This window comes from Suncus etruscus, chromosome 1 (genome assembly GCF_024139225.1).
Source record: "Suncus etruscus isolate mSunEtr1 chromosome 1, mSunEtr1.pri.cur, whole genome shotgun sequence".
NCBI lineage: Eukaryota > Metazoa > Chordata > Mammalia > Eulipotyphla > Soricidae > Suncus > Suncus etruscus.
Window position 1 is genome coordinate 122,642,919 of NC_064848.1, and position 15,073 is coordinate 122,657,991.

General features: G+C 33.9%; 1 protein-coding gene across 1 annotated transcript in view; it reads right to left on the reverse strand.

The window, feature by feature from the left end:
* Window positions 1-1,080: 1,080 nt before the first annotated feature.
* Window positions 1,081-15,073, reverse strand: part of PPP1R3A (protein phosphatase 1 regulatory subunit 3A) — a 43,146-nt gene continuing 29,153 nt past the window's right edge. Inside the window, 4 exon segments of the mRNA XM_049783131.1 lie at window positions 1,081-1,787; window positions 1,790-3,425; window positions 5,326-5,450; window positions 5,550-5,608. Of these exon segments, the coding sequence (XP_049639088.1) occupies window positions 1,081-1,787; window positions 1,790-3,425; window positions 5,326-5,450; window positions 5,550-5,608 (2,527 nt within the window).

Here is a 15,073-nt window from a genome sequence, read left to right on the forward strand (position 1 = left end):
TACATGCCTAATTATACAGATAATATTCCTATTTACCTACTTAAAATTTCTAGCAACCTAGTCATCAGATAGCCAAGCTGGTGATAATGATTAACTGAGCATAGATTACAGTTTTATAATGAGAAAAAAACTTTACATTTGTTTAAAGACAAAATATACTACTAAATGGAATTGTTGATTTGGAAATTTTCTATCATCACTATCAATGCTTTGTGCTTTCTTTATAGGTACAAATTCATTGTAAAGCAATGCTTGTGAAACTTTTCATTTAAATTTTCAACCGTGAATGCTAGTTGATATTGAAATTGTACAGCTGTGTCACAGTCTATCTTTGTAAGGCAATACAGTTTTTAAAGATAGGCCACCATAAAAATTTTTGTAACTAAGACATCATCTCCCAATTGTTTTAGTCATTGACATAGTTGGTTTATTAAGACCCTTAATTTTTTAGGTATAAAGGAGATAAAGCTGTATGTACGTATAAAGTATTTCTCAAACAACATGTTTTAAGTATATGCATACAAATCCATAATGTATTATTTTTCAAAATATTAAAGAGAAGTTGAAATATTTATTATATAGATTTTACTTTATATCAATTTTAATTTGTACAGTGATAATGAAAATTACATGATCAATACTAAAAGACAAAAAATCAGTCCTCTGCCATTGTCCATGTCTTATCTATTTCTGTAAAGGGTATGGGGGGAATCCTCTCAGAGGGGAAAAATGAAGCTTTAGTGCAAAAGAAATGAATGCAAGAAATGGCACTTTAAGTAGTGAAGAGATGTGAAGCATTGCAACTTCATAGCCTGCTAAGGAGCAACAGCTGTACCTAATTTCAACTTGACGTGCTTCAGATCTCATATTCATATAGGTATTTAATGATCCAAACATAATGGTTCTATATAGAATAATTACTTATATGAAGGAGCAAACTTCATACGCATTCCTTTTTAAATGATCCTTCAAGAGAAAAACTGCACTGGCTCTTTGAACAATGAATAGTCTCTTTCACCAGTCCAAATGTTTGGGGCTAAATAGCTTATCGTTTATGAGAGAAAAGTAATAGTGCTGAGGTTACTTCTTTTTGACAGACTCTTTTTGTCTCCCTCCTTCCCACGATAGCCAGTACAATGAAAATAGGTAGAACGCCAATCCGATCATTAAGTCATAGTGGTAGATGGTTGCAAGAAAGATCAAAAACAAAAGAAAATAAGATATTTTAGAGTGCATGTATTTTGAAAGCAGTGATTCACGGCTTTCAGATTGACTTTCCTGGGCAAAGAGACTTGTAGAGACAGAGCTTTCAGATTCTTTGTCACTTGAAGAGCAGAGTGATTGTCCAGAATTTATTATTTCTTCATTTTCATGCTTTACGTTGTCCATGTTCTCTAAGGCTCCAGTGATTAAAATCTTTGGCCCTGGAGATTGTTCCATATTGCAGACTCCTTGTTGGCAAGTCTTGCCTATGCACCTCTCTCTTCTATTGCTTGATGTCTCTATTTCTGAAATTGTGAACACACCTTCAGATTTTGAACCAGGAGAATGATATTGCTCGATAACTTGCACTTTATTTGCCGGATTGCCGTTATATTCTACCTTTCTAGAACTAGATTGGAGAGTCATGGTTCTAATAATGTTCTCTGTCGCCATTGCCTGTTTATCAGATGGCAATGACATGTTGTTATGGTCGTAAGAATCATTAGGAGAATCTCTACTATTATCTGAGTAAATAGCAGAATGAAGAACAGCAACTCTATCTGTTTTCTTTGGTGATTCTTGGGCTGTTCATAATCTCTATTTTCTGGAAATAATATATTTCTGTCTGTTGGTAACATTCTCAGGTTTAAATCTGGTGTTAAGGTTGCTTTTTGATTATTTGTGCTGTCCTGTAAGGTTGCTTCCATGAATGTTTTATTTCCAATGCAACATTTCTTCCTGTCATACATCGTCCCAGGATGGCACCTGCATATGGTTTCTTCCTTCTCTACTTCATCATCATGTACATTACAAATACCTAAACATGATTCCTTTTTAAAATCATTGTCATAGATTACACGTACTGTATCTCCTTGACAAAGGGTATAATGTGAATCATCATTTCTCCCTTCATGCGGATCAAACACTGTTTCCTTTACCTCCATGAGCCTGTCACTTCGTGCTGTCTCTTGAGGTAGCTTAGCAATTATTGCTTTTTCTCTAGCAGACATGCTTTCTAGAGTAGTTTCTGATGTTGTCTTAATTATATAAGCTGTACCTGCTTCTGCTTCCTCAGTAACTCCATGATCAGCTAGAGGAGACAGTTCACAGATTGCTGTTTCTTGGCAGGTAAACAACTCTTCTGTAGGAGTAGCTTTCAAATCCCTTCTAGTACCTCTTTTTTCCCACATGTCTTCACAATCTGCTGGTTCTTTAAACTGTTCTGTTCTATTTGTCTTACTCATTTTTGTTTTTTCCTGACTTTCCAGGACATTCCAACTCTGAACATGCTGGGTATTCTCACTCTGATCATCAGGCTTAACCCAATTTGATTTTTTCTTTTCAACTTGGGAAAGACCATCATTTCTCAAAACATTTCCATTGCTTGGTGACCAAATTTGATCAGGTGTCTCTTCTAAAGTGCTGCCTTTTTGACTCAAAAGATCACACTGTGAACTTAACAGAGTTTCTTTCCAACTTAAATTTGTCCGTAATGAAGGAAACATATCTGTTGTGATTGCATGGACAGGAATTGTGGTATCTTTCCTTGAAAGAGGTGCTATGTCTTGGTTACTGGCACCAATCCCTTCTATACTTTTTTCAGAGTGACTGGTTATTCTATTTTGCTCTTGGAATTTTTCATTTGGCTTTTCATTAATGACCAAATAAGTTCTTTGTTCCTTCTCCTCCTTACTCTTGCCACAAGCTTTCTCAGAAGAACCATTTCCTATTGAGTCTCTCAAATGGAAATCTCTTCCTAAACATCCCCAGTCCTTGACTTCTGTTTTCTTAGCTTCTCCTTCATGCTTTTTGTTAAAGTTGACCGCCACTGGTTGGTTTGCGGGGAAAAAATGTCTTCCCATGCTACCATTCCCTTCTGCTAGATTAGCATTACCATCCACAATGTCTTCAGTGTTGGTATGTATTTTTGCGTGTTCATCACTACAAGTATCATCCATTAATTGTTTGATTTCTCCCAAATTTGAAGTAATTTTCTCTGAAGGTTGATGACTGCTCTCATTTTCTTTGTGGTTAAAATTTCTCTTTAGTGAATTTTCTTCCAATGAATTTGGTCTTTTAAACAAGTCAATGCATGTTTTCTCAGAGACTTCTTTCTTCTCTAGCTCCTCAGCTTTATTTGGAAAAGTGACTGAATTTGTTGAAAATGTACTCTTTTTATCTCTGGAAGCAGTTCTTCTGGTTCTTATTAAATGTTGATTTATCTTAAGAGATGAAAACAACAACAAATGAGCAAAAATTTTTAAATATATAAAGCAACTTAGATAAATTTCACTAACTTAGTTAATATTCTCTGGTAGATTCCCTAGATTTATTTCATTTGTAAATTTTGCACACATTCTGGAAACTGGATGTTTTGGGGGAAATCCTTGTAGGTTATGATTTAGGGATGAGTTTAATAAGAAAAGGGACCAAAAATTAATTATTCTCCTTCCCAGTCTCCAAATATCACATTGTATTATTCACTATTCTTGCTTGTCATTGCATTTTCTCCTCACTTAGCATATACACATTGATAGCTCCATGCTAATCAATTAGAGAGCAGCTTCCTGGGTGCCCCTTGCTGCATTTACACTTGCTGTAGGTGCCCCTATTACAGTTTCTCTTATTAATATGTTTTCTGCAAAGCCTCTGCAAACTATTAATAGCAAAACGTCACTCAAAGAAAAGTGAGGGAGTTAATGTCTCTGCAAATTCTGTTTTAATGACCCTCTGCCAACTGGTACTCAAATGTATTTGAGCTCTTCAAGTGATGCCAACTGTCAGGATTTAACAGTGAGATGCCTGTGTGTTTTTTTTCTCTTCATAACTGACATTTGCATGATCTCAATAATTATATGCAAATCTTACATTTTCCCCTTCTTCTCACATAAGGCTCATGTTACTTGTCAACTGCACAGCTGTCTTGTAAGCCAATGCCTGTGGGTTCCACAGATTTGGTTGTATTTCCATCTATTATAGAGCTTCATTGTTTTATGCATTAACATCAGCATGGAGCAAATTAGCATCTAAATTACAGCTCCCTGTTCATTTACTGGACATACAATCTCAGTAACTTCTAAACAAACTTTTATATTTGAGCCTGCTCATTGTAATGAGGTGTATTGGAGGAGTATGTGATTTTTCAAGACGCTTTCATTATATGCTATGGTTTGAAAAAAAATGGCAATGTTAACTTTCAGCTGGGGAGAATCCTCACAATGGGTGACAACTTTGTAGTTTCTTAAAGTTGGAGCATAGTAAATTGCATACTTTAGTGGTGCAACTTCCATATATCACTATAGAAAAGGTGGAATGTGTAGGGAGAAAATGAACTATATTTCTTTTCTGTTTCAGCACTGACACTTGAGGAGGAAAATGTCATTTTAATCTTAGATGATTATGAATCCGTGTATCCTAATAATATGTGCTCCAACCAAATACAGCAAAGAATAAATTGCATTATGTGACTCATTTACTCTTATTCTTTCCTTTGTAATAAAAATGCTATCGAAGCCATCCCCCCAAAATTCCAAATAGATTGAATGTTCACCAAGTGTGAAATCCATGATAACAAATTTAATACTAACTTGTACATTACTGAATTTGTTTCCTGTTCAAAAATTTTGGCACGGGTGATTTTCTCCTCATTTTGGTAGCTTTATACTCTCCAATGATATAGAACTTTGAGGTTTTCAGAAAAATGGAAGTAAGTTTTTAAAAAATGCCGCTTAATGTAAAAATCAGACTCGTGTTGGAAAAAACCTAAAAATCACCTAATGCAGCCCTCTCATTTTACAGTTTATGCAAAGTGTACACTTGTCACAAAGATTAGCAATGCACATCAGGATAGAGCCACTTCTGTAATTCCTACAAACTATTACTTGGAGCCTCTGGTAAAATGATAAGAAATGAATGCCATTAATTTACCACCGCAGCGATCAGAAGCAACACACTGAAATCAAAGTATCTTGTTGATCAAGCTACAGACCCAAGGACAGAATAGGTCGTGCTCTCACATTTGTAAATTATATTACTCGATGCCATTTAAAGTCAGGCATTGCAGCATCTTTGAAAGCATAAATGTATTCATCTACTCTAATACCGTGGCAACCAGACACTTACCATCAACTCTAATTCTTTTTCATTATCTTCTTCATGTTCCCTGTTTACATCTTTTACATTTTGATTACTGGCTTCCAAGTCTTCATTGTCTTCATGAGAACAAACAATTGCTGGGATAGAGGTATCTGAAAAGTCAATATAATTGTACCGCTGTGAGATTACTTTAATTGTAGGGGTTAGTGAAAAACAAAGATTTGGTTTAAAATTTTAATGAGAAATATTACCTGTAATATTTGAATTCTCCAAATTATTCTCTTCTGATGCTACTGATGATTCTTCTTTACTGTTAAATATAAAACAAAGCATTATGCATTTTCTGATACTTTATCTTCTAAATATTTTTATGCAGAGGGAAATTTAAGCCAGTAAGTCAAATAAATATTATATAATTTTGATCTTTTTACATTACTCTCATTATTCCAAAAAATAAATTTGATACTTTAAATTTTCTAATAGTAAACATTTGTAGTTTTTAAACTTATGTCGTCATATTTCTAAATAAAAGTGTGCTGATTACAGCTTTTATAACCAAAGTTAAATTACTATGAATATAGATTATTCCATTATTCATAAAGTTAATGTTTGTGGAATAATTGTTTTCAAATAAGTTTTAGAAACTGACAATTCATTTTGGTGAAAATTGCTTTCCAAAGTTTTAACTATTTTGAGGTCTGAGTTTTTTATTATAAAAATTCTTCTATTTTTACTATAATATTAACTATCTGACTACTAAAAGGGGGAAGGAAAAAATCTTAAGAAGAACTAAAAGGTAAATTTTTTTCAGTTCTTAAAACTTTTAATGTGCTATTGCACAGACCACTTTTAGAACCAAAACATCAAGATAACCTTCATAATCATACATACTGCACTCCCTTTTCTTTATATACTAAAAATTTAAAAATACAAATATTTTCTTAGAAATATTGAGTAACATTTGTGAGAACATGAACATTTATTTTTGTAGGTGAAATTAAGGAAGAAAAGTACTAGTGAAAGTGTTTTGTGTAAAGCTTTGTCATGTCAGTCATTCAAGGAACTATTTCTAGTATCTACATTGTCTTATTTTATTGTCACAATGACTGCTATCATAAAAGAAATATGGAGATCTGGCAATGGCTAATCAAAATTTTAATATAATATAGCTTTTCTTGTATGGTAACTTTTATCAAAACCCAAGAAAGATTCATTCTATTACAACTCATAAGAAAAAATGTAATTCTTTCATCCTAATTATGCAAGACAGTCATAAAAATTTTTATACATTTCTGATACTTTTACATTTACTAAAAGTAAATTGGGTCCAGGAGTGATTGCACAGTGGTAAGGTATTTGACCTGCATGTGGCCTGACCTGGGACAGGCCTGGATTTGATACCCAGGATCCCTTATGGTACTCTGAATGTGCCAGGAGCCATTTCTAAGTACAGAGGCAGGAGTAACCCCTGAACACCGCCAAAGCAAAGAAATAAAAATAAATTAAAAATAAAACTTTACAAAAGTTATTAAAATTATTTTTCACTTTCTAGTTGACCACAAGTGAAAATGTTTCTTGTAAGTAAAATTTTATTAGTATATATTTTACATGATTAATTCTCAATCTATAATTTATATACTTTAATAAGATCAATAAATGAATAGATTTTTGTTATGTATTCCAACTGCAAATTTAAGTTTCTTTTCTCTCAAGGTGCATAATGGTTTGTTGTTTTTGTTTGTTTGCTTGTTGTTTGTTTTGTTTTGGGGCCACACTGGTGACACTCAGGGATTACTCCTGGCTATGCGCTCAAAAATTGCTCCTGGCTTGTGGGACCATTTGAGACGCCGGGGATTGAACCTTGGCAGACGTGAACCAAGGCAGACTCCTTATCCCTTGCACCACCACTTCAACCCTGTTTTGTTTTTGTTTGTTTGTTTTAATTTTGTTTGTTTGTTTTAATTTTGTTTGTTTTGGGGCTAAACCCGGAAGCGTTCTGGAGTTACTCCTGGCTCTGTGCTCAGAAATCGCTCCTAGCATTCTCGAGGGACCATATGGGATGTAGGGATTGAACCGGGTCCAAGTCGTCTGCGTGCAATGCAAACACTTTGCCACTGTACTATTGCTCCGGCCCAGTCATAGCCATATAAAATCTTTAAATTTTTTTTATTTAACTTTTTTGAATCACATACAGTGACCTATGATCAATGGTCACTCTTGGTCAGAGATCACATGTAGTTTCCAACATAGAATTGGGTCAAGTTTCAAGGCAAATACCTTAATTCTTCTAATATTTGCCTGTCTCTTACCTAACAAAAACCTAACCAATAATTTAGGTAATTTGTTTAATTAACACTAATTTTTTTTAAATAGCTACATAAATAATAAAAAATAATGCAGGTTTTGGTCTTGGTGTTTTGGGTTTGCTTGTTTTAGTTTTGTGGTCATACCTTGCAGTGCTTAGTGAACACCTTCAGGAATAATTCCTGGAGGGTTTCAATGAACCATTGTGAGGTACCAGGAATTGAACCCAGGTTGGCTGCATGTAAAGCATGATCCCTACCCATTGTATTATGTATCCGTTCAGGAATATGCTTTTGCCTCATTTTGGAGGTCAATAACTATAAATTCTATATATTGATATGTTTTGTCTTATAAGAATGTAACATAATAAAATTTTGTATTCTGAAAAATCCTAAAAAAAAATAAAATAAAGTAGCTAGAAAGATAATTACAAAAGATAGGGCACTTGCTTTGCATGTGGCTGACCTGGGTTCAGTTCCCAGCATCCCATTGGTGCCGAGCACCAATGGGAATAATTCTTGAATGCAAAACCAGAAATATTATATAATCACCACCAGGTGTGACCACAAAATAAAAAAAAGAAAAAAAACCTAAACAACAGGTAATTTTTAAGATTATACAGAAACAATAAAATTATATAATAAAATAATAACTAGTAAAATTATGACCTAGTAAAATTGAATGAACTAGTAAAATTAAAACATATACTATATTCATGGATTGGAAGGAGATATAAAAATGATCATTATCTCCCAAATTGATGTATAGATTCTAATCAAAATTCCAAAGAATTTTTTCACAGATTTTTAAAATAAAATTTAAAAGAGAAAAATAAAGAAATATAAATATTTGAGACATTTTTGAGAAATAACAAGAAAAAGGAACTTGCTCTACACTCAAGAGTCTTTATGAAAATTGAGACTTTTGACATGTTGACTTATGAAAAACATTGAAATTTTAATAATAGATCCATACACATATAAAATCATGGAGATAAAACAGGTGACATTTTCATAATGCAATAAAATAAAGAACCCGAATGTAGCTCATTGGTAGGGTTATTGACTTCTTATTGACTTAAGGTAAGTATACCTTACCCTATTTCAATCCTAGCTTCAATGCTCAGCACCAAAAAAAAAAAAAGTTCCAGTAATTTCCCTTGAGATATTGTCAAGAGAACAGAAAACTAAAGATGCAAAAGAAGGGAGTGGGAAGATAAGAGACTTTGAGACCAGGGTGTAGGTTTGATTTGGCACTCCGGTTTTGGGCTAATAAATTATAAAACAACAATATAGAAACTATTCTTATCAACATTGCTTTAATATATTTAAATTTCACTCTTCTACAAAATAATTTGAGCAGTCATTATAGTTCAAGAAAATATAATAAGCAATGGGAAATAAAAATAAGTTATTTGTAGTCAAACCTTCAAATGTATTGGTGGATGCTAGGTCACACCTTATTACCTCAAACGAAGATCATTCCTGATTCCTTTGTATGGTTGTTTATAACTTGAATTTACTCCAAAACAGAGATTGTCTTGTAAACCTGGGTGGGACTGGCTCAGAATAGCCTCAGCTATCTTTCCTTACTGCCCACTTGAGGGGAGGGGGGTGTCTCTGTACTCAATAAAAACTGTTGTTCTGGCAGGCAGCTGGCTCTCCATATGAGGTAGAAGATGGCCAGACTACACATGTTTCACCCTTAGCCTGGTTTGGATTATTTCATGTGCGACCATTATTCAGACTCATTTACCTGGGTTTGGAGTTAAGGTGCTTGTGGTGAATTTACAGTTGAATATAAACTTGTCAACATAAAAATTTTGTAGACTTACATAATAGATATTTTAATGAAGAATTAACTATAATGAATATTCTTTTTTGTTTTTGTTTTTGGGCCACACCCATTGATGCTCAGGGGTTACTTCTGGTTAGGCGCTCAGAAATCGCTCCTGGCTTGGGGAACCACATGGGAACCACATGGGGAACCACTGGGGGATCTAATCACGGTCTGTCCTAGGCTAGCGCTTGCAAGGCAGATGCCTTATCTCTAGCGCCACGCTTGGCCCCATGAATATTCTTTTTTATTAAAGAAGAACAGAAATGCCCCAAGAGAGATATGGGTAGAGTGTTTGCCTTGCATGTGGCTGACCTAGGTTCAGTCCCTGGCACTTCCCATGGTCCTCAGAGCACATTCACGAGTAACCTCTGAGCACAGAACCAGGACTAAGCCCTGACCACAGTCAGGAGTGGTCCAAAAGCAAACAAATGAAGGCATTTTTGGAATGAAATAGGGAGTTGGTTTTTTTTTGTAACAAAGAAAGTAATAAAAATGTTCAGGGAATTGACGAATTTCCAAATTAGAGAAGAAAGATAAGATCATTTAAGTAGAGGAAACAAATGTCAAGGATTAAGGACAAGAAAATAAAACAAACCAAGAGATATCTCAAATAACTGGGAAACATATACCATATGCTTTGCATGCAAGATCCCTGGGTTCCACCCTGACCATATGCTCCCTGAAAACTTGGAAGATGCACTAAGCACTGCTCTCTGTCAGCATTAAATGAGAGATAAAATGAGAGAGAAAGAAAATTAAAGGAGATTGGAAGGGAAAGGAGAGGAAAAGAAAGGGAAGGATTAAAGAGTATATCACTTTGTTTATCAAAGTGGGTCTTTATGTACTGAGTGGGGTACACTTTGTTTATCAAAGTGGGTCTTTATGTACTGAGTGGGGTACACTAAACATGTCAGAGTTATGTTTATTAACCAATCTCAGGAAGAACATTTAAAGAACTGTCTTAAGAAAGCCTGAGTTTAATGAGCCACAGTAAAATGAGAATGTAGGCTTCATGAGACTCTTATAATTAAGGCACAAAATTATGAGGGTAAAAGATGATAATCGAAGAATCAAATAAGAATTATAGCACTGGGTGTAGAATCAGTATGTTTTATTAGTCTCCAGTACACAGGCTTTTTTTTCATGGAGGGGCACAACCAGTGATGCTCAGGGCTTACTCCTGGCTATGTGCTCAGAAATTGCTCGTGGCTTGGGGGACCAGATGGGACGCGGGGGTGTTGAACCACAGTCTGTCTTAGGTCAGCGAGTGCAAGGCAAATACCCTACCACTTATGCCACCACTCCAGCCCCAGTACATAGGTTTTTAAAAATGATTTTCTCTAAATTTGAATGTTGTGTGTTCATGAGTTTTAGCAATGCTGTATTAGCTCCTACAAGACCTAAACAATAAAGAAGTTAAAGACTCTAGCTTTTACAATCAAATGAGTAAAATTATCAATTTACTGGTACAATCTGGTTTCTGTTATCAGAAACTGAGGCTGGGGTATATATCTCAGTTGCCTATGTTAACACCAGTCTCAATGTTTTCTCCTTAATCTGTTACATGTTCTTGTACTTTCATTCAGTAATTTGGCAAATTATCTCCAGGTTCCTATTTTTTTATTTTAGTTTTTCAGTAGAAAAAAATAAAATGCTAACCAATTCATACTAAATTATCTTAGATTCATAACATTTTAATTATTACTTAGCATATCTATGAGTAATAGCCAACCTACTTTCTTCCATTTGTATATTCCAAACAGATGAAATAGCAAAGAACCATAAAAACAAGATATAAATGACCTTTAAGCTTCCAGTTGTTCCAGAAACTTGATACATCTTTTCTCCCTTCTAGTTTCTCCCTGCTATTTTGAGATTTTAAAAGTCTGAGACTTCTACCACTTTAGATAGAGATTTTTGAAGGAGAAAAAGAGGCTTAAAAATAGTAATATATTGGAATAAAATAGCAATGCTTTTTTTTTATAAAATAAAAGATAGAAAAACGAAACAAAAAAACAGGAATATTATCTTCATTGAATGATGAGTTTTAGATTTGCATAATCTTAGGGATATAAGTCTTTGACCAAATGGAAAATAAAAAATAACTTATTTTGGTTTGGTTTGATTTTTAGGGCTACACCCAATAATGTTCAGCTTCTACCCCTGGCTCTGTGCTAATGACTTACTCCTTGCTCCGTAACTCAGGACTCATTTCTTGCAGTGCTCAGGGAAACACATGAGTAGGAAATAAGACTCAACTACAAAAGGGAAGTAATTTAACTTCTATGTTCTCTTTCTGGCCCTCAAAAAGTGTGTATTGAATTTTAAATATTCTGAATTTTCACCTTTTCTTATATCTAGCACAATACAATTACAAAAAGGATTTAATATAATTGCAGAAGTCTTTAAATTTTGAAATAGTGGGCTGGAAGGATAGTCCAGGATGTATGGTGATTGCTTTGCATGTGTTAGACTTTGGTTCCAGCATCACTTATGGTCTCTGAGAACCTCCAGAGGTCACTCCTAATTACAGAACCAAGAATAATCTCAGTGCAATGTTGGTTTCTACCCCAAATCTACCCTTCCCCAGTAAATAAATGTCAAGGTTTTTATAATAAAATATAGAATAAAATTTAAGTAAATATATCTCTTCTTCAAAGAAATGGGACATATTGAGTTTTTATGTGATAACCTCAAAGATATTGTGTTCTACTACATAAAGGGAATAATTTTCAAATGATTTTGAAACATACATTTACTTGTAGTTTTAAATATATGGCAATCTAATTGATTCATCAGCCATTTAACAAAAATGTTAGTTTCAACAAATTTACAAATATTATACAAAATCGTAAAGCAAGTAGAGAGCTGTCCCCTAATAAGCTTACATGTTAGTGAGAAAAGCACATGATAAAATATGTATGTTTATAACATAGTGTATAAGTTGCTAGTTTATTAAATGTGTGCTCAGAAAAGTATAGAGTGGGGCAGAAAAGATTTCCAGAACCTGACCTCTAAATTGGCATATAAACAAATAATAATATTAGAGAAGAGCAGAATTACAACTCACTCCAAACCAGAGGAATCGAGTACAAATGCCTAATGAAAAATACACTAGTGATTCTTAAAATGTCAACTAATTAAAAGCCTGTTTTAGAAAAAAATAAAAGATGAAAATTTTAATCAATCAGCATAATTGATTATTAATCAATAAGCACATGAGACACAAACCTAAACCAAATCATAAGAACGCTTTTGAAAATGTTGTTCATAGATTTCCAAGTGAAATGACCTGGTTCTATTTAAAAAATATATGAGGAAACTAAAAACTAAAATAACAAAATTGGCATTTCAAGAATGAGGAATGAAAACTTGTATGTTTTATTAGAACTCAAAAGTTTTTCAATGTACTAGCATTTGAAAAAGTTCAATTCTAAATATATGTATATAAAGGAGCTACAGGATGAAGCCAGAAACAATTTATATTGGGCACAATGCTTATCTTGCTTGCAGTTTACCCCGTTTTAATACACACCATCATATATGCCCCCCCCAAGTACCATCAAGATTGATCTCTGAGATCTCTTAGAAGTGGATATGTCACCTCTAGGAGATTATGGAAGTCTCCAAGATTTTCAGCAAGTGTCCTTTAACTATGCAAGTACAGCTGTTATAGACATAGGAAAACAGGGTTCCAGAGTGTTAATACAACAAACAGGGAACTTTCCTTGCACATGTATGACCCAGTTTTATTACTTAGCATCCTGTGTGTTCTGGGTTCTGATAGGAGTGATTCCTAGCAAAGAGTCAGAAGTGAATATCAAGAAGAAGAAGAAGAAGAAGAAGAAGAAGAAGAAGAAGAAGAAGAAGAAGAAGAAGAAGAAGAAGAAGAAGAAGAAGAAGAAGAAGAAGAAGAAGAAGAAGAAGATGATGAGAAAGAAGAAGAAAGAAGAAAGAAAAAGAAAGGAGGAAAAGGAGGAAGAAGGAGGAGAAAGGAGGAGGAGCAAGTGGGGGAGGAAGAAGGAGGAGGAGAAAGGAGGAGGAGCAAGTGGGGGAGGAAGAAGGAGGAGGAGAAAGAAGAAGAAGAAAAGGAAAAAGAAAGGAGAAGTAGGAAGAGAAGTAGGAGGAAGAAGGAGGAGGAAGAAGAAGGAGGAGGAGGAAGAAGAAGAAGGAGGAGGAGAAAGAGGAGGAGGAGAGAAGGAAGGAGGAGGAGAGGAAGAAGAGGAGTAAAGAAGAAGGAAGAAAAAGGAAAAAGGAAACAAAGAAAGGAAAAAAGAAAGAAAGAAAGAAGAAAGAAAGAAAGAAAGAAAGAAAGAAAGAAAGAAAGAAAGAAAGAAAGAAAGAAAGAAAAAAGGAAGAAAGAAGAAAGAAAAAAGAAAAAGAAAGAAAAGGAAGAAAGAAGAAGAAAAAAGAAAAAGAAAGAAAAGGAAAGAAGAAAAAGAAGTCATCATCTATGGATCTATGGATCATGTAGATAACCAGAAAAAAAAGAGAAAATACACTAAATAATCCATTATTTAGTTTATAAACAAAATGATGGAACATTGATTACATAAGAATCGAAAAATATTGGAGTGATGCGCAAGTCGTAAGACATCTGCCTTGTCTGTGCTAGCCTAGGAAGGACCATGGTTTGACTCCCCGGGGTCTCATATGGTTTCCCAAGCCAGGAACAATTTCTGAAAACCTAGCCAGGAGTATCCCCTGAGCATCACCTGGTGTGGCCCAAAAAAACAAACAAAAAATATATTGAAGAATATTTGCAATCTAATTAACAAGGAAACACTAATATATTTTCTGAACTATTAATCATTCAATAATCAAATCTACAAACTCTTAATTATGAAACTCAAAAAACTTACATATCAGGCCAAATTCTACAAATACATAGTACCTCATAATCATTTATCCTATGTAGAATGATTAATGATGTATTTTAATATTACTACTATTATAAATATTAGTAAATTTTATGAATACTAATCATTTGAAATATACTAATCATTCTATCTACAGTCTAATAGAATACACTTCTATAGCCTAATTTTGCCTACAACTATAATATATTTGAATATAATTATCATTGGTATATTCAACAAGGGAAAGATGAGATTATCATAAAAAGTAAATATTTACTCATGTTTTTTCCAAGGTCTTAGTATGTGGCTCAAAGGTAAAGTACTTATTTTTTAACTTTTCATTTTGGATAACAGCCCAGTGGTTTTCAGGGTTTATGCTTAGCTCTACCCTCAAGAATCACCCACGGTAGGCTCAGGGAACTTTGTGCCAGGGATAGAACCTAGGTCAACCATGTGAAAGGCAAGTGCCTTACCTGCTGCACTATATCTTCAATTTAAAATGCATATTTTGCAAATAAAGTTTGAACCCCAACACTATTAAAACAAAACTTTATTATCAACCCTCAGATATATGTACAGTCAAAAAAAATAAAATGCAGCAAATGGGTCATATAAGTTTTTTCAACAAATGAGGCGGGAAAAACATATTAGTCACATGCAAAAATAAAAATGAAACTGTGCTCCAATTTCACTTCATATAAATTATTACTTCAAAACCCAGAAGAAAGATAAGTACAGAGTGATATCAATTATATGTGATATTTTGAATAATG